The sequence below is a fragment of the Macaca thibetana genome, chromosome 7, assembly GCF_024542745.1.
Source record: "Macaca thibetana thibetana isolate TM-01 chromosome 7, ASM2454274v1, whole genome shotgun sequence".
Lineage (NCBI taxonomy): Eukaryota > Metazoa > Chordata > Mammalia > Primates > Cercopithecidae > Macaca > Macaca thibetana.
This window is the reverse complement of record NC_065584.1, coordinates 88,704,908-88,724,232: the sequence shown is the minus strand read 5'-3', so window position 1 is coordinate 88,724,232 and position 19,325 is coordinate 88,704,908. Positions and strand designations below refer to the sequence as shown.

Sequence of the window (19,325 nt, the reverse complement as noted above, 5' to 3'; positions counted from 1 at the left end):
TCAGTAAACCATGCTGTAAACAGATGTGCTGCCATCTAGGTTTTGTTGTTCCATTTCTAGAACACAGGCAGAGTAGATTTAGCATCATTTGTTAAGGGTTCTAAAATTTTCTGAATGGTAAATGAGCATTGGCTTCAATTAAAGTCATGAGCTGCATTAGCTCCTAATAAGAGGGTGAGCCTATCCTTTGAAGTTTTGAAGACAGTCATTGACTTTTCCTCTTTAGCTATGAAAGTCCTAGAGGGTATCTTCTAATAGAAGGCTGTTTCATATATATTGAAAATCTGTTGTTTAGTGTTGTCATCTTCATCATTGGTCTTAGCTAGATCTTCTGGATAACTTGTTGCAGTGTGTACATCAGCACTTGTTGCTTCACTTTGCACTTGTATATTATGGAGATGGATTTTTTTTTTTTTTTTTTTTTTTTTTTTTGAGATGGGAGTTTCACTCTTGTTGCCCAGGCTGGAGGGCAATGGCGTGATCTTGGCTCACTGTAACTTCTGCCTCCTGGATTCACGTGATTCCCCTGCCTCAGCCTCCCAAGTAGTTGGGATTATAGGCACCCACCACCACACCCAGTTTTTTTTTTTTTTTTTTTTTTTTTTTTTGTATTTTTGTATTTTTAGTAGAGATTGGGTTTCACCAACCATACGGGGTTGGCCAGGCTGGCCTCGATCTCCTGACTTCAGGTGATCCACCTGCCTTGGCCTCCCGAAGTGCTGAGATTACAGGCATGAGCCAGTGCACCTGACCCTGGAGATGGCTCTTTTAATTTCATGAACCAACTCTGCTAGTTTCAAACTGTGCTTCTGCAGCTTCTTCACCTCTCTGTCTTCACAGAATTGAAAAATTAGGGCTTTGCTCTGGATTAGTCTTTGGCTTCAGGGAAACTTACTCCACATCAGCAAGAAGGCTGTTTCACTTCCTTATCATTTGTGTTCACTGGAGTAGCACCTTTAATGTCCTTCAAGAGCTTTTCCTTTGCATTCACAACTTGGGTAACTGGTGCAAGATACCGAGCTTTTGGCCTGTCTGGGCTTTCAACAGTCCTTCCTCACTAAGCTTAATCATTTCTAGCTTTTGATTTAAGGTGAGAGGCTTATGACTCTTCTTTACACCTGAATATTTACGGGCTGTTGTAGGTTATTAATTAGCCTAATTTCAATATTACTGTGCCTCAGGGAATAGGGAAGGCTGAGGAGAGGGAGAGAGATTAGGGAGTGGCCAGTGGAGCAGTCAGAACAGACAATATTTATTGATAAAGTTCACCATTTTAAATTGGCATAGTTCATGGTGCCCCCCCATTACAATAGTAATATCAAATATCACTAATCACCATAACAGATACAATAATAATGAAAAAGTTGAAACACTGCAAGGATTACCTAAATGTGACACAAAGACATGAACAGTAAGCCCATGCTGTTGGAAAAATGGCACTGATAGACTTGCTCGACACAGGGTTGCCACAAACCTTCAGTTTATAAAAAATGCAACATCTGTGAAGTGCTATACAGTGAAGCACGATAAAACAAGGTGTGCCTGTATATATATACAGTCGTGCACTGCCTAACAGTGTTCTGGCCAACAACAGAGCACATATATGACAGTGGTCCAGTAAGATTATAATGGAGCTAAAAATCTCCCCATTATTCAGATGTTTGTGGTGATAAACCTACTGCGCTGCCAGCTGTATAAAAGGACAGCACCTACAATTATGTACTGTACATAATACTTGATAATGATAATGAACAACTATGTTACTGGTTTATGTATTTACTACACTGTACTTTTAATTGTTATCTAAGGTAAGTATTCTTTCACTTACTTTTTAAAAAAAAAGTTAGCTGTAAAACAGCCTGAGGCTGGTCTTTCAGGAGGTATTCCAGAAGAAGGCACTATTATCACGGGTGATGACAGCCCCAAGTGTGTTACTGCCCCTGGAACCTTCCACTGGGACAAGAAATGGAGGTGGAAGACAGTGATATTGATAACCTTGGCCTTGTGTAGGCATAGGCTACTAGGCTGATGTATGAACTAGGCTGATGTATGTGTTTGTGTCTTAGTTTTTAACAAAAAAAAAGTAAAAGTAAAAAATTTTTAAACTTTTTAATAGAAAAATGTTTATAGAATAAAGATATAAAAAATATTTTTGTACAACTGTAATGTATTTGTGTAAGGTAAGTGCTATAATAAAAGATTCAAAGGTTTTAAAATGTCAAAAATACATAAAGTAAAAAAGTTACAATAAGCTAAGGTTAATTTACTATTGAAGAAAAAAGTTATTTAAATTTAGTGTAGCCTAAATGTACAGTGTTTATAAAGTCTACAGTAGCATACACTAATGTCCTCGGCCTTCACATATACTTACAACTTACTCACTGACTCACCTGGAGCAACCTCCAGTTATGCAAGCTCCATTCATGGTAAGTGTCCTAAACAAGTGTACCATTTTTTATCTTTTATACCTATTTTTACTGTACCTTTACTATGTTGAGATATGTTTTGATACATAATTACCTTACCACTGTGTTACAGTTGCCTACAGTATTCAGTACAGTAACATGCTTTACAGGTCTGTAGCCTAGAAACAATAGTCTAGACCATATTAGCCTAGGTATGTAGTAGGCTCTACCACCTGGGTTTGTGTAAGCATGCTGTGTGATGTTCACGCAGTGACAAAAATCACCTAATAATGCATTTCTCTGAACATATCCCTGTTGTTAAGCAACACATGAGTGTATACATAGTAATTCCAGAGCAACCACTAAAAACTATACAGAGATATAGCCAAAAACTTTCAATAGCTAAATTAAGATGAAATACTCAAATATATTCAAATAATACAAAAGAAAGTAGGAAAAGGGAAATAGATGAATGCAAAAGCACAAGAACAAACAGAACAAATAACAAAATGGTAGGCCTAAATCCAAATATCAATAATTACATTTAAAGGAAATGGTCCCACCTAGCACCCAGAGTTTGATTTTTTTTATTTTTTCATTTTTTTCTTTTTAAATTTTTTTAATTATACTTTATGTTCTAGGGTACATGTGCACAACATGCAGGTTTGTTACATATATATACATGTGCCATGTTGGTGTGCTGCACCCATTAACTCATCATTTACATTAGGTATATCTCCTAATGCTATCCCTCCCCACTCCCCTGTCCCCACAACGGGCCCCGGTGTGTGATGTTCCCCTTCCTGTGTGATATTGGTCTAAAATTCTCTTTTTTTGTTGTGTCTCTGCCAGGCTTTGGTATCACGATGATGTTGGACTCATAAAAGGAGTTAGGGAGGATTCCCTCTTTTTCTATTGATTGGAATAATTTCAGAAGGAATGGTACCAGCTCCTCCTTGTACCTCTGGTAGAATTCAGCTGTGACTATATCTGGTCCTGGACTTTTTTTGGTTGGTAGGTTATTAATTATTGCCTCAATTTCAGAGCTTGTTGTTGGTCTATTTAGAGATTCAACTTCTTCCTGGTTTAGTCTTGAGACAGTGTATGTGTCCAGGAATTTATCCATTTCTTCTAGGTTTTCCAGCTTATTTGTGTAAATGTGTTTATAGTATTCTCTGATGGTAGCTTGTATTTCTGTGGGGTCAGTGGTGATATCCCCTTCATCATTTTTTATTGCATCTATTTGATTCTTCTCTCTTTTCTTCGTTAGTCTTGCTAGCGTCTATCAATTTTGCTGATCTTTTTTAAAAAAAGGATTCATTGATTTTTTGAAGGGTTTTTTGTGTCTCTATCTCCTTCAGTTCTGCTCTGATCTTAGTTATTTCTTGCCTTCTGCTCGCTTTTGAATGTGTTTGCTCTTGCTTCTCTAGTTCTTTTAATTGTGATGTTAGGGTGTCAATTTTAGATCTTTCCCGCTTTCTCTTGTGGGCATTTAGTGCTATACATTTCCCTCTACATACTGCTTTAAATGTGTCCCAGAGATTCTGGTATGTTGTATCTTTGTTCTCATTGGTTTCAAAGACTATCTTTATTTCTGCCTTCATTTTGTTATGTACCCAGTAGTCATTCAGGAGCAGGTTGTTCAGTTTCCATGTAGTTGAGTGGTTTTGAGTGAGTTTCTTACTCCCGAGTTCTAGTTTGATTGCACTGTGGTCTGAGAGACAGTGGGCGTGGGACCCTCTGAGCCAGGCACGGGATATAATCTCCTCATGTGCCATTTGCTAAGACCCTTGGTAAAGCACAGTATTAGGGTGGGAATGACCCGATTTTCCAGGTGTTGTGTGTCATGGTTTCCCTTGGCTAGGAAAGGGAATTCCCTTCCCCCTTGCGCTTCCCGGGTGTGGCAATGCCTCGCCCTGCTTCGGCTCTTGCTCATTGGGCTGCACCCACTGTCCAGCACCCACTGTCTGACATGCCCCAGTGAGATGAACCCAGTACCTCAGCTGGAAATGCAGGAATCACCTGTCTTCTGTGTCACTCATGCTGGGAGCTGGAGGCTGAAGCTGTTCCTATTCAGCCATCTTAAGATTGTTTATCCCAGATTTTGATTTCTAAATATCATTGTATTGTATTTCTTGGTTCTATAATTTCCATTCCTCGTTGGAAAAATGACTGAATCAAAAGCTGGGTCAGGGAATGTACAAGATGAGCACTGAACACCTTACAGTGCCAGTGAGTAAAGCAAGTGCTTAAAAAAAAGGAAAAAGGATGACATGTTAAAGGGCCACAGGAGCCAATATAAATTACCTCCCAATGGCAAAGGCTGGCATAATTTGAGCAATAAAGATTTTTAATGTAGTATTTTATTATAACCCAAACTATAAAATATTTGCAAGCCTATACTTATATAAATTAATAACTGGACAAATAAACAAATGGAGAAGGGATAAATCTTCTTTATAGAAGAATTACACAAAATATGTGCAGATATTCCCCTCTCCAGAAGGTGAAGCATAAGCGTAAGCTTAAATGTGGATTGGACTCAATAAACAGTATAGAAAGGGAAAAACAGTAACTTTACAGGGGGAAGCCTGGCAAACATTATTTTAACTAAGTGATCAAGGTTAACATCACTAGTTATAAATCATATCATACATGCACACCTTTATGGGATATGATGAGAAGGAACTTAATCTCTGTGGTATTCTTTCCAGAAACCCATAACGCTAGTCTAATCATGAGAAATATATTAGGCAAACTCCAATTGAGAGACAGTCTACAAAACACCTGACCAGTGCTCTTCAAAATTGTCAAGGTGATGAACAAGGAAGGACTGAGAAACTGTCACGTATCAAAGGAGACTTGGGGATAGGTTGACTAAATGCAAAGTGGTATCCCTGAGTTGGATCCTGGAACAGCAAAATGACGTTAATGAAAAACATGAAATCCAAATAAAGTCTGCAGTTCAGTTTATAATAATGTACCAATGTTAGTTTCTTAGTTTAGAAAATGTAGCATGATTGTGTAACATGCTAACTTTAGTAAAAACTGAATGGAAGATATATGAGAACTCTTGTACTATCTGTGTAATTTTTCTGTCAATCTAAAATTATTCAAAAATTAAAAGCTAAGTTCAAAAAAGTAAGTTTTTCAATGCACCAATTACAAGAAAGATTGTCATAATAGATTTTTTAAAAGCCAAGACACAACAATATGCTGTCTAGAAGAAATCCACTTTGCAGATTAAAAGCAAAAGGATGGGAAAAGACATAGATATACCATGTGTGCAAACACGAATCGAAATAAAGCTGGCTGTATTAGCGTCAGACAAAGTAGACTTTACAGCAGAAATATCAGGGATAAAGAGGGACACTGCATGTTATGATAATGGAGATAAAAGAGTAAATTCACCAAGAAGACCTAAAAATCCTAAATATGATGCACCTAACAACAGAGCTTCAAAGTACATGAAGGAAAAACTGAAAGGCGAAAACTACAAGTCCACAATTACCACTGGAGACTTCCACACTCCTTTTTCAGTCATCAATAGGAAAAAGATAAAATCAGTAAGGATGCAGAAGAACTGAACACCACCAACAATCAACAAATCTGACTGAACTTTTGCAAAACATTACACCCACCAACAGCAGAAAACACATTCTTTTCAAGTACACCTGAAATATTCAAACCTGAACACATTTAAGAGCACTGAGACCATACAAAATGTTTTCTGACCTAGTGGGATTGAACTAGAAATAAATAATGAAAGATAACTGCTAAATCATCAAACACATAAATATTAAAAAACACATTTCAAAACAATCCATCAGTCAAAGAGGAAGTTTCAAGGGAATTAAGAAAGTATTCTGAACTGAATAAAAATGAAAACACAAGATACCAAAAGTTATAAGATATGTCTAAAGCAGTACTTAGAAGAAAATTTATAATATAAAATAAGGGTCAGCAAATTATGGCTTATGAGCCAATTCCAGCCCATATCCTGTTTTTGTAAATAATTTTTTTTGGAATACAGCCACATTCATTAGTTTATGTATTGTCTATAGCTGCTTTCCCACTACAGCTGCTTTCCCACTACAGATGCTTTCCCACTACAATGACAGAGCTGAGTATTTGCAACAAAGATTGTATGGCCTACAAAGCCTAAAATGTTAACAACCTGGCCTTTTATAGACTGTAAGCCTCTGTATTAAATTATATTATAAAAAGAGATAGGCCTCAAGTCAACAATCTAAGTGTCTACCTTAAGAAATCAAAAAAAATAAAAGCAAATAAACCCAAAGCAAGCAAAAGGAAGAAAGTAATAAAGAACAGAAATCAATAAAATTGAAAACAAAAATAGAGAAAAATCAGTGAAATTAGAAGTCAGTTATTTTAAAAGATAAATATAATCGATAAATCTCTAGCCAAGCTGACAAAATATATATATATAAAAAACTATATTGTAATATTACTAATATTATGAATGAAAGGGGAGATATTACTATAGGCTCCACGGAAATTAAAAGTATAGTATGGTAACATTATAAACAACTCTATGCATATAATTTTGACAACTTAGATGAAATGGATTAATTCCTTGAAAAGAACAATCTAAATTTTACCAAGAATAAATAGGTAACATGAATGTTCTCTATCTGTTCAAGAAAATAAACTCAGGCTGAGCATGATGGCTCACGCCTGTAATCCCAGCACTTTGGGAGACCGAGGCAGGAGGTTGAGGCCAGGAGTTTGAGATAAACCTGGGTAACATAATGAGACCCCATTTCTATAAAAAATTAAAATTAGCCGGGCATTGTGGTACATGCCTGTAGTCCCAGGTACTAGGGGGGCTGAGGTGGGAGGATCGCTTGAGCCCAGGAGTGTGAGGCTATGGTTAGCTATCATCACACCACTGCGCTCCAGCCTGCATACCAAAGCAAGACCCTGTCTCAAAAATATAAAATAAATATAAAAATAAAATAAATACAATAAAATTAAAAAAAATAAAATAATAAACTCCAAGTTTAAAATCTTCCCAAAAGGAAACCTTCAGTACTAGATCGTTTCAATGACAAATTCTACCAAAATTTGAAAAATAAATACCATCAATTCTGCATAATCTCTTCCAGAAAACAGAACAGTATAGAATACTTCCCAGCTCGTTTTATGCGGCCAGCATACTCAGATACTAAAACCAGTTAAAGACAGTACAAGAAAAATACAGACCAATATCCCACATTAACATATGTGCAAATGTTCTCAACAAACTATCAGGAGATTGAATCCAGCAACATATAAAAACAATGACACAGCATGACCAAGTAGATTTTATCTCAGCAAAGTAAGGCTGGTTCAATATTTAAAGTAAATGCAATCTATCATATTAATAGGCTAAAGAAAAAAAATCACATGATCATATACATTGACGCAGAAAAAGAATTTAACAAAATTCAACATACATTCATAATAAAAACATAGAAAACTAAGATACAGGGAAACTTTTAAATTTGATAGATAATACCTACAAAGGACCTGCAGCTAACATTACACAGTAATCAATGATGAAACATCATCTGCTTGTCTAAGAATGGGAACAAGGCAAGCATGTCTACTCTCATCCCTCTCATTTACCATAACACTGGAAGCTCTCACCAGTGCGATAAGGCAAGAGAAGGTCATAAAAGTCATATATCAGAATGAGGATCACTGAGGAAAAAAAGTCATATAAATCAGAAATGATGAGTTAAACTGTCCCTATTTGCAGATGGCATGATTGTCTACATAGAAAATCCCAAGAATTCTTAAAAAAAAAACCAGAAAACCTTCCTAGAACTAGAAAGTAAGTTCAGCAAAGTCTCAGGATACAGGATCAGCATAAAAAATCTACTGTATTTCCTTATACTGGCAATGAACATGTGGATGTGAAGATTGAGAATATAAAACCACTTACAATCACTCAAATCACCCCGAAGTGAAATACTTGGACATTTCTACACCTACATCTACTTCTGCATCTAACAAGATAGGCATAGGGCTTCAATGCTGAAAGAAGGTCATGGATTAAAATAATTAATGTAGTTAAGATGTCAATTGGAAAACTATCCAAACTGATCTCTAGATTTAATGCAATTCCAACAAAAATTCCCACCAGAATTTTTTGTAGACTGTATTAACAGCCAAACAATTAGAATAACCAGTGAAAGCAATTCTGAAATAGAAGAATAAAGTATTCACATTACCTAATTTTAAGACTTCCTATAAAGTTACAGTATTTAAGACAGCACAGTATTGACAAAGGGATAATCAGTGGTTCCACAGAACAGAATTTGTAATCTAGAAACAGACCCACATATATATGTCCAACTAATTTCTGACAAAGATACAAAGGCAAGTCAATGATGAAATAATGGCCTGTTCTCACATCATCTGATGTGTGGACAATTAAGACATTTAGATGCAAACAATGAATCTTGACCTAAATGTCACATCGCACCCAATGAACTCAAATCAGATCTTAGAATTACAAAACTTTTGATATAAAACATTGAAGAAAATCTTCATGACCTGTACTTAGGCAGAGCTTATAGATGTGATGCTAAAGCATGATCCATAAAAGAAAAAAATTGAGAAATTAAACTTTATTGAATTTAATAACTCAGGATGAATGGGAAAGTAAAGATATTACAAAAAATGAAAAAGCAAGCTACAGACCAGGGTAAAATATTTGCGAATCATACATTCCTCCAAGGGCTTGTATCTAGAATATATAAAGAATTCTCAAAACTCAACAGTAAGAAAACAAATCACTCAATTAAAAATTAGCAAAAAGACTTTGGCAGACATTTAACCAAAGAGGATAAATGAATAGCAAACAAGCACATGAAAACATGTTAACATCATTAGCCACTAAAAACATGTAAAAAACATAATGAAATACTACTACACACCTATTAGAACTGCTTAACAAAGAAAACCTGACAATACCAAGTACTGGCAAGGATGTGGAACATCTAGAACTCTTTACACATTGCAGGTGAGAATGCAAAATGGTGCAGCAACTCTGGAAAAACAGTTTGGCAGTTTCTACAAAGTTAAATATCCAATTATCATATGACCCATTCCCAGGTATTTAACCTAAAGAAACGAAAAGTTCTATTCACACAAAAACCTACACACTAATACCTACAGCAGCTCTATTCATAATCACCAAGAACTGGAAGCAACCCAAACACCCTTAAATGAGAGACTGGATCCACAATGGCTTACTAGTCAGTGATAAAAAGGAACAAGCTAGCAATACATGCAAAACCATGGATGAATCTCCACAGCACTGTGCTACGTGAAAGAAGCCAGTCTCAGAAGGCTCTATACTGCATGACTCCATTTACATGATATTCTGGAAATGGCAAAACTATCTTGATGGGGAACGCATTAATGGTAGTCCGGGGTTAGGAGTAGGAGGAATGTGTGACCACAAAGAAGCAGCACAAGAGAATAACAGAATCATAATCATTAAGCTGTACACACACACACACACACACACACACACACACACACACACACACACACGCAGACAGAGTTAATTCTACTCTATGTTCTTTTTTTTTTTTTAAAGAGGTTGTTGGCTTACAGTGATAAAATTGCCTTTTTTTCCCTCTGCTTTTTCAAGAAAACATCTCATCCTTAAGACACAGACCCAATGCCAGCATTTTGTGAAGTCTTCCCCTCTGTAACTCAGGGAGAGTCAGCAGCCTGGATCGTGTTTTCATGGCACTTTGTTCATATCTCTACGCTCATGTTTAGTTATCTTCCTCCCCCTACTAGACCAGAAAATTCAAGTTGATTCCCAACTGGATTATGATCAGGTAAACAAATATATATTGAGTGTATAGTACATATACTAGACATTCACTAATGTTTATTTCTGTATTGCTAATACTCAAATGACAAACAATTAGAATATTAGTACTATAATATTTATCACATTCAATCACTCACCTAACATATGTGAGATTAAATCTAATAGGCAGTTGGAAGTCCAGCTGAATTGTAGCACATTGATGGTATCTGCCAATAGCATCCTTGATTTTTATGTCAATCTACAAATTAAATAATGTTTTCTTAGAGAGGGTATTTATTTTTCTTTTAAATTTTACTTAAAAGAAGCATATGGTCTACTTACTTTAGGGCCATAAAATGCTCCATCACCTGGGTTCATTTTCCATGGTTCTCCAAATTCCATCAAGCTATTCTGCAGTTGCTTTTTCAAAAGAGGAAAAAAGATAAAATTATACATTGTATTTTTTTTTACATACAGCTCACAAAAGTTACTGTAACTCTTCATTACAGTCTATGTTAGTTCAACATATATTTATTCAGCATCTTTTACATTCAATAAACTATTGAGCAGGGACTACACAGAGATGATTAAGGTGCCACCTGCTCTCAAGAAACATAAACATTTCAACTGGGGAGAAAAGATCATTTATAAATTGTTCCAGTGAATTCCAGGTAAGCATTAGGGAGGGGACGCTTGGTCTTCCTCTTAACACAGGTCCCCTGTGCCCTAAACAACAACCAGCTTCTGCCTCCTGGTGACGGTTCCAAGACCCATTCCCCTTGTAGGTGGGGCCTCCACACATGAAAAAGCAGGAAAGCCTTGATCTCACTCCCTCTTCCACTCTGAGTCTGGGTGGGTAAGAAGGCCAAGAGGGCAGGCCTCGCTACTTCTTTTTTGCCTTTCCTTCACCTCTGCACATGTCTGGGAGGGTCACTTATAATTTATAGGGGTATGGGAGCATGAGGCTCTACTTTTGTCTTCAGCCTAAGCCACTACATGCCTTCAACTTAGCTTGTAGTGAAGATGTTCCACATTGAAGGTGAGGGTGCAAGTGTGTATTAATGAAAAATTTCCCAGAGTCTTCCAGTATTCCCATGAATCCAGCTTCCCTGGGAAGCACGTGGGCATTCCTAAGTCCTTGGCCAAAGTACTGCCAAAACACGAGCCAAACTCCCATCATCGCCTCCATCATACTGGTGCTCATGAGGGGGCAGAGTTTTGGGAGTGACATGCCTCATGGGGAAATCAAAGCAGTGGCAGTCTTAAGGCCAAAGCTGCCATCATCAAGAAAGCTGACTCCTGGAGTCCTGGAAGCCTTTCCCAGGACCTCAGTCAGGATGTGATCTTGAGAGAGATGGAGATTTTATTCCTGGGATCCTGAGAGTGTCCCACATAGGCCTGATCTTACAGAAGCAGCTTCTTTTCTACTTAGGACCAGAGGAAGCCACCCCCATGGAGACATTTCCTGGGCCTGGAGGCCATGCTCCCCTGTTCCACTCTGTTTCTAAAAGGAGAAGGAACACAGGTTTCCTTCTCATGTTTCCAGGACAAATGAGGCCCTCCTACAGCAGATACCAAGTGATGGAAAGAATTCTGGGGACTGCAAGAGGCTAAAAAGCCAAGGAAAGGCCAAGTTTTGGAGAAGAGGATAAAGCAGGGGTCACTGCTGCTCCTTGGGCCTTGGAGGACACAGAACAGAAGGGCACAGTAGGAGCTGCCAGAGCCAAAAGAGCATTGGATTCATTCAAGATGTGTCTCTTTCAAACTGTTTCAGACACTTCTGAAGATAAAATATTTAAATGCTCATTTCAGTGATTTCCAGGCCAGGGTTAGATATTTGAGAGAAATATCCCAAAAGCAGAAGCAGGTCCATCCAGTCACACCCCTGGGTGACCTCAGGCTTGGTTGCTAAACTATTTACTCCCATCAGTTAAGAAAAGAGCAAAAATGCTGGGACTTCCAGCCTGTCCTCTCCATGCCAGGTCTATACCTGGTCCATTCCTTTTTCAGCTCCCCACACCCCGCCAAACTTCAAATGAATAGAGTAATGACAATGATACCAACACCTAACATCTACTGGGCACTTACATGTGCCTGGCATTATGCCTAATACTCCTGTAAATTACTTCATTTAAGTTCACCACACCCTCAGGAAGTAGGTGTTATCGCTACATCACCACCACCATCACCACCACTGTCTCATCATCACCATTTCATGCTTGATCCTGATGCTTAGAGATCTTTTATAATTTACTCATGGAGATAAAGTACTTTCAGACTTTAAAGTCTGGAGTAAAATGGCTCCAGATCTGAGCTCTGTGTCCTCATTTCCTCTTCCTGCTTCCACATGGCTGTTAGGTAAACTGAGTCTGCATCCTTCCCAGGGTAGATAGTCTATCTCATTTGGCCCTCTTCGTCCATGCAGTGGATGTGGAAGAAGAGCTTAGGGTGGGCACGGGTCAGTGCGGAGGAGAAGGCCCTATTTAGAGCTCAAGGCTAAACTGCTTTTGTGCAGCCTCTGCTTGGCTTCTGTACCTATTAATCATGTAAAAATAATTGTTACACTATTAATCCAGTGCTTCTCTGATTCGTATTTCTTGTATTTGTGTGTTAAGCTCCCATGAGTACAGTAGTCCCCCTTATCTGTGGTTTCATTTTTCTCAGTTTCAGTTACCCGCAGTCGACTGAGGTCTGAAAATATTAAATGGAAAATTCCAGAAATAAACAACTCATAAGTTTTACATTGTGCACTGCTCTGAGCAGCAGGATAAAGCACTATCCTACTCTGTCCTACCTGGGATGTGACTCATCCTTTTGTCCAGAGTCTCCATGCTGGGTGCACTGCCCACCTGTTAGTCACTTACGAGCTGTCATGTTTCAAATCACCTGTGCAGTATCACAGTGATTACGTTCACATCACCCTTATTTTCCTTAACCATGGCCTCAAAGCACAAGAGTTGTGTTACTAGCAATCTGGATATGCCAGAGTGAAGCCACAAAATGCTTCCTTTAAGTGAAAAGGTGAAAGTTATCAATTTAATAAGGAAAAAAAATCCTATGCTAAAGTTTCTAAGAGCTATGGTTAAAAAAAAAAATCTTCTATCCATTGGGTAAGTTGTGAATTAGTGAAGAAGGAAAAAAAAATTCATGCTAGTTTTGCTGTTGCACCTCACATTGCAAAAGTTCCAGCCACAGTGTATGAAAAGTGCTTAGTTAAGAAAGGGCATTAAATCCCAGCACTTTGGGAGGCCGAGGTGGGAGGATCAGGAGGTCAGGAGATCGAGACCATCCTGGCTAACATGGTGAAGCCCCGTATCTATTAAAAATACAAAAAATTAGCCGGGGTGTGGTGGCGTGCGCCTGTAGTCCCAGCTACTCGGGAGGCTGAGGCAGGAGAATGGCATGAACCTGGGAGGTGGAGCTTGCAGTGAGCTGAGATTGCGCCACTGCACTCCAGCCTGAGCAAAAGAGCAAGACCCCGTCTCAAAAAAAAAAGAAAAAAAAAGAAAAAAAAAAAAGGCATTAAATTTGTGGGTGAAGGCATGAACAGATAGGTGTCCTAACCTGATTGCCGTCAATTTGGTACCATCCAGGGTTTCAGGCATCCACTTGGGGTCTTATTCCCCATGGATAAGTGGGGACTATTATATTCCAAGGAGAGGAGAACTAACAGGCAGAGCAGGGTATCTGGCCATGACACCATCCTCATTTTTAATAAAAGCGAACACAGGAAACACACTATATCCTTTGTTTATTAAGGAAAAAAAAGCAATGTGATGAGTTCCTTATCTTGGTTTTGCAAAGCTTAGATGTAACGTCTTTGAGCATGGGTGTCTTCAGACAGACACAGGGCAGGGCATGACAGGACGTGACTATGAAGGGGACTCCAGCATCAAGTATGCACATCTACATCTAGACCATGCAGCCCTGGGACTCTACAGTTGAACTAAGATGACTCAACAGGCAATGGTTTAAAATAAACCTCACAAACCAAGAGTTATAGCAATCAGAAGATTTCTTTAAAAACCTGAGCCAATTCTTAGTGACCAGCACTGAAAGACTGTAAGTAAAAGCCAGACATGAACTTTAAGTGTGAAGCAAATGTAAGGTATTATTATTATCACCATCACAAAGAAAACGGGATAACCACATTCTACAACCTATACATTTATCCCACAATTTCCAGTTTCAAAATTTCTATTACAAATTATTGCATCCTCCTGCAAAGAATCGCAGCCTCTCAGGTGTTTTCCATATGACTAAAATGAAGAGGAAGTACGAGGTGTGTCTTTTACCTTCTCAGCCTCATTCCACATCTCAATCTCTCCTAGGAAGTTTTCCGGCCTTGTTGACAGGTTTAATTGAAAGGAGAAGCCAAATGTTGAGTAAACAGATTGCAAAAACTGCAAACACCCCTTTATTTCTTCTTCAATCTGAAATCAAAGCAAATGAAACATTCAAAAAGAACATCAAATTAAATTCATTTATGTTTTAAAAAATAAATTTCTTCATGCCAGACAGAAATAAAGTATGTTTTTAATGGAGTACAGTTGGTGACCCTGTTTTGGTTGTTCATCCAATCCTGAGTTGAATCTTCATCGGGCTGGCAGATTCTCCAGGCCAGAGCAGGGAACGGAGGAGTAGGTGAGGGAACTGTACTGTGAAAAGGCAGCGCCACGCACAGGAGAACGGCAAGGAGGGGCTGCCCAGAGGAAGTGACACTGAGCTGCAGCAGGGGACAAGCAAACGCTCTGCATGGAATGGTAGCTCAGGAGCTCTGTGAGCAGAGGACACCTTGAGTTGAAGGCTCAGTGGACACAGGAGCAGACTAAGTCAGGGGCTGCATATGATGGGATGAAGGGCAGAGGGGCAGCGTGGTAGGTGAGCAGGCTAGAGGCAGGCAGGGGCCAGAGAAAATTAAGTGCTTTCAAAGCCAGGTGAATGTATGGATTTTTTAGCCTGAGAACAATGGGGAGGCAATGAAGGGTTTTTGTTTTGTTTTGTTTAAGCAGTGGACTAACATGACCCAATTTGTTCTTTCTTTCACAGTATGTGGAATGAATTGGCAAGATTAGAAGACAGCCCCGTCAGGAAGCTGGTGGAGTCAATTAGGAGCAAGATGATGGTGGCTTAAACCAGAGAGAAGCACCTGAAATGCAGGGAATTTTATGGATTTGAGATATCAAGTCTTTCTTTCATTAACTGCGATGGCTAGTTCCTTGTTTTGTTTTGTTTTTTGAGACAGTCTTGCTCTGTCACCCAGGCTGGAATGGAGTGGTGTGATCCCAGCTCACTGCAACCTGCCTCTTGGGTTCAAGTGATTCTTATGCCTCAGTCTCCCGAGTAGCTGGAACTACAGGTGCTCACCACCATACTTGGTTAATTTTTGTATTTTTTTTTTTTTTTTTTTTTAGTAGAGAAGGGGTTTCGCCATGTTGGCCAGGCTGGTCTTGAACTCCTGGCCTCAAGTGACTCACCTGCCTCAGCCTCCCAAAGTGCTGGGATTATAGGCGTGAGCCACTATACCTAGTCTTTTTGTTTTTTGTTTTTTTTTTTTAAGTTCCTGGGTACATATGCAGGATGTGTAGTTTATTACATAAGTATATGTGTGCCATGGTGGTTTGCTCCACCTATCAACCCATCACCTAGGTATTTAAGCCCAGAATGCATTAGCTATTTATCCTGATGCTCTTCCTCCCCCAGCTTCCCTCCGACAGGCCCCAGTGTGTGTTGTTCCCCTCCCTGTGTCCATCTGTTCTCATTGTTCAGTTTCCACTTATAAGTGAGAACATAGGGCGTTTAGTTTTCTGTTCCTGTGTTAGTTTGCTGAGGATAATGGCTTGTGATGGCTGTTTTTAAGTGTCAACTCGACTGAGCTAGGAGATGACAGACAGCTGGCCACCTTTACATTTATTTCTGGGAATGCCTGTGAGGGTGTTTCTTGAAGAGATGAGCATCTGAATCAGTGGAATAGGTAAACAACTTCCACCCTCACAGTGTGGGTGGGCCTCATCCAATCTGTTGAGGGCAAGAATAGAACTCAAAGGTAGAGGAAGGGCAAATTCTGTCTCTTTTTGAGTTGGGACATTTATTTTCTCCTCTTTTCAGACACTGGAGCTCCTGGTTCTCAGGCCCACCGACTCTGGAACTTACACCAGCTCCCTCCTCTGCTCATACCACTGAGGCTTTTGGCCTCAAACTGGGAGTTATACCATCAGCTTTCCTAGTTCTCCAGCCTTTTTTTTTTTTTTTTTTTGAGATGCAGTTTCGCTCTTGTTGCCTAGGCTGGAGTGCAATGGCGCGATCTCGGCTCACTGCAACCTCTGCCTCCTGGGTTCAAGCGATTCTCCTGTCTCAGCCTCCCGAGTAGCTGGGATTACAGGCATGCGCCACCATGCCCGGCTAATTTTGTATTTTTAGTAGAGACAGGGTTTCTCCATGTTGGTCAGTCTGGTCTTGAACTCCCAACCTCAGGTGATCTGCCCGCTTCGGCCTCCCAAAGTGCTGGGATTACAGGCGTGAGCTACCATGCCTGGCCTTTCTCCAGTTTTTAATTGGCATATCATGGGACTTCTCAGCCTCCAAAATCAAGTGAGCCAATTCCCGTAATAAATCTCCTCATATATCTATATATTCTACTGTCTCTGTTTCTTTGGTGAACACTGACTAATACAAACATAACATAAACAATAACTTCCCACATGCTAAGCACTCTGCAGGATGAAGGGAATTCAGGAAAGAATGAAATTACCAGGAAGTAATAATATGTTTAGATACAGTGATCAATAGGGCTTATAGATTTCCTGTTATCAGCCGGGTATGTTGGCTCATTCCTGTAATCCCAGAACTTTGGGAGGCCAAGGCGGGTGGATCACCCGAGGTCAGGAGTTTGAGACTAGCCTGGCCAACATGGTGAAACTGCGCCTCTACTAAAAATACACACACACACACACACAAATTAGCCAGGCATGGTGGAGCACACCTGTAATTCCAGCTTCTCAGGGGGCTGAGGCAGAAGCTGGGAGGTGGAGATTGCAGTAAGCAAGATTGCACCATTGTACTCCAGCTTGGGTGACAACAGCAAAACTCCATCTCAAAAAAAAAAAAAAAAAAAAAAGAAAAAAGATTTCCTGTTACCATCCTGCTATTGATTTCTACTTTAATTCCATGGCTTTGGAAAAAACACTTTGTATAATTTCAATTCTTTTAAACTTGTTGAGGTTTGTTTGATGGCCCAGGATATGATCCACCATAGTTTAAATGTTTTGTGGGCACTTGAACAGAATATGTGTTCTGCTGTTGTTGGGTGCTCTACACAAGTCAGTTAGGTTGATTGTATAGCGGAGCTCTTCTGTATCATTGCTGATTTTCTGCCTAGTTGTTCTGTTCTTTTTTGAGAGAGGGGTGTTGAAGTTTCCAAATATAACTGTGAATTTGTCTATTTCTCCTTTCAATTTATCAGTTTTTGCTTTATATATTTTGCAGCTCTGTTGTGTGATGCCCACACATTTAGGATTGCTATGTCTCTGCGGTGGATTGACCCTTTTATCATTATATAATCTCTGTCTTGAAGACTATTTTATCTGATATTAATATAGCCATCCTAGATTGCTTTTGATTATTTGTATAATATTTTACCATCCTTTTACTTTCAATCTGACTTTAGTGTTATTAGTTGGAGTGTATTTCTTGTAGGAAGCATATTGTTGGGTCTTTTTTTTTTTTTTTTTTGAGATGGAATATCACTGTCGCCCAGGCTAGAGTTCAATGGCATGCTCTCGGCTCACTGCAACCTCTGCCTCCCAAGTTCAAGTGATTCTCTTGCCTTAGCATCCTCAATAGCTGGGATTACAGGTGTGCACCACCACACCCAGCTAATTTATGTATTTTTAGTAGAGATGGGGTTTCACCATGTTGGTTAGGCTGGTCTTGAACTCCTGACCTCGTGATCTGCCTGCCTTGGCCTCCCAAAGTGCTGGGATTACAGGCATGAGCCACCTCGCCCAGCCTGGGTCATATTTTTTAATCCACTATGTCAATCTCTTTTAATTGGTTTATTTAGATCATTTACACTTAATGTAATATGTTAAGGCTTTACACTGCCTTTTTGTTTCCTTCTTGTTCTCTCTTGTTATTCATTTCTGTTTTCTTTTTCCTGTCTTCCTATGGATTACTTTTAATAATTTTTTGGAATTCAATTCCAATTTATCTATAGGTTCTCTTAGTGTATCTCTGTCTATAGTTTTGTTTTTCAGTGGGTTTTCTAGGTATTATATAACTTATCAGTCTAGATATTGTCACTTTACCAGCTCAGGTGAAGTACAGAAACTTTTATTCCCTTTGCCCTCCTCCATTTATAGTATAATTTTCTTAAACATTTCTTCTACATATATTTAGAACGTCAGAAAGAGCATGTGATTTTTACTTCAACGATCAAACATAATTTAGAAAACGCAAAAGAAGGAAAATATATTGTATTTACTCATTTTTATTTTCACAATCTTTTTCTTCCTAAAGTTCCCTGACTCCTCTTTTCATCATTTCCTTTCTGTTTAGAAAACTTCCTATAGCCATTCTTTTGGTGGGTCCAATGTCTTGATTTCCCCTCAATTCCCGAAGGGTATTTTCTATAGACATAGATTTCTGGGTTGAAAATTCCTTTTTCTTTTTTCAGCACTTGAAAAGTATTGTGCCACTTCCTCCTGGCCTCCAGGATTTTTTTTGTTTTTGTTTTTTAATGAGAAATTGCTATCAAATTGTTTTTCTCTTTAAAGGTAATGCATCATTTCTCTCTCATTGCTTGCAAGCTTTTTCTTTGTCTTTAGTTTTCAGTTTACTATGATGTATCTTGGTGTAGGTTTCTTTGAATCTATTCTGAATAGTTTCTTGAATCTGTAGATGCTTTTGCCAAATTTGGCAAGTTGTCAGCTATTATTTCTTTGAGTACTTTTTCACTCCCACCTTCAGTCTCCTCTCCTTTCAACATTATGATGATATGAATGTCAGATATCTTGTTATATCCCACTGTTCTCAGGCTCTGTCCTTTTCTCTTTCAGTCTGTTTTCTCTCTGTTTTTCAGA

The 19,325-nt window shown here is 38.8% G+C and overlaps 1 protein-coding gene across 4 annotated transcripts in view; it reads right to left on the bottom strand.

The window, feature by feature from the left end:
* Positions 1 to 19,325, bottom strand: part of TARS3 (threonyl-tRNA synthetase 3) — a 78,272-nt gene that overhangs the window by 12,045 nt on the left and 46,902 nt on the right. For all 4 annotated transcript variants that reach the window (XM_050800060.1, XM_050800059.1, XM_050800061.1 and 1 more), the window contains exons 13-15: positions 14,541 to 14,678; positions 10,588 to 10,665; positions 10,404 to 10,504 (exon numbers count right to left, since the gene is read on the bottom strand). In XM_050800060.1, the coding sequence (XP_050656017.1) occupies positions 10,404 to 10,504; positions 10,588 to 10,665; positions 14,541 to 14,678 (317 nt within the window). The remainder of the gene's footprint in view (positions 1 to 10,403; positions 10,505 to 10,587; positions 10,666 to 14,540; positions 14,679 to 19,325) is intronic.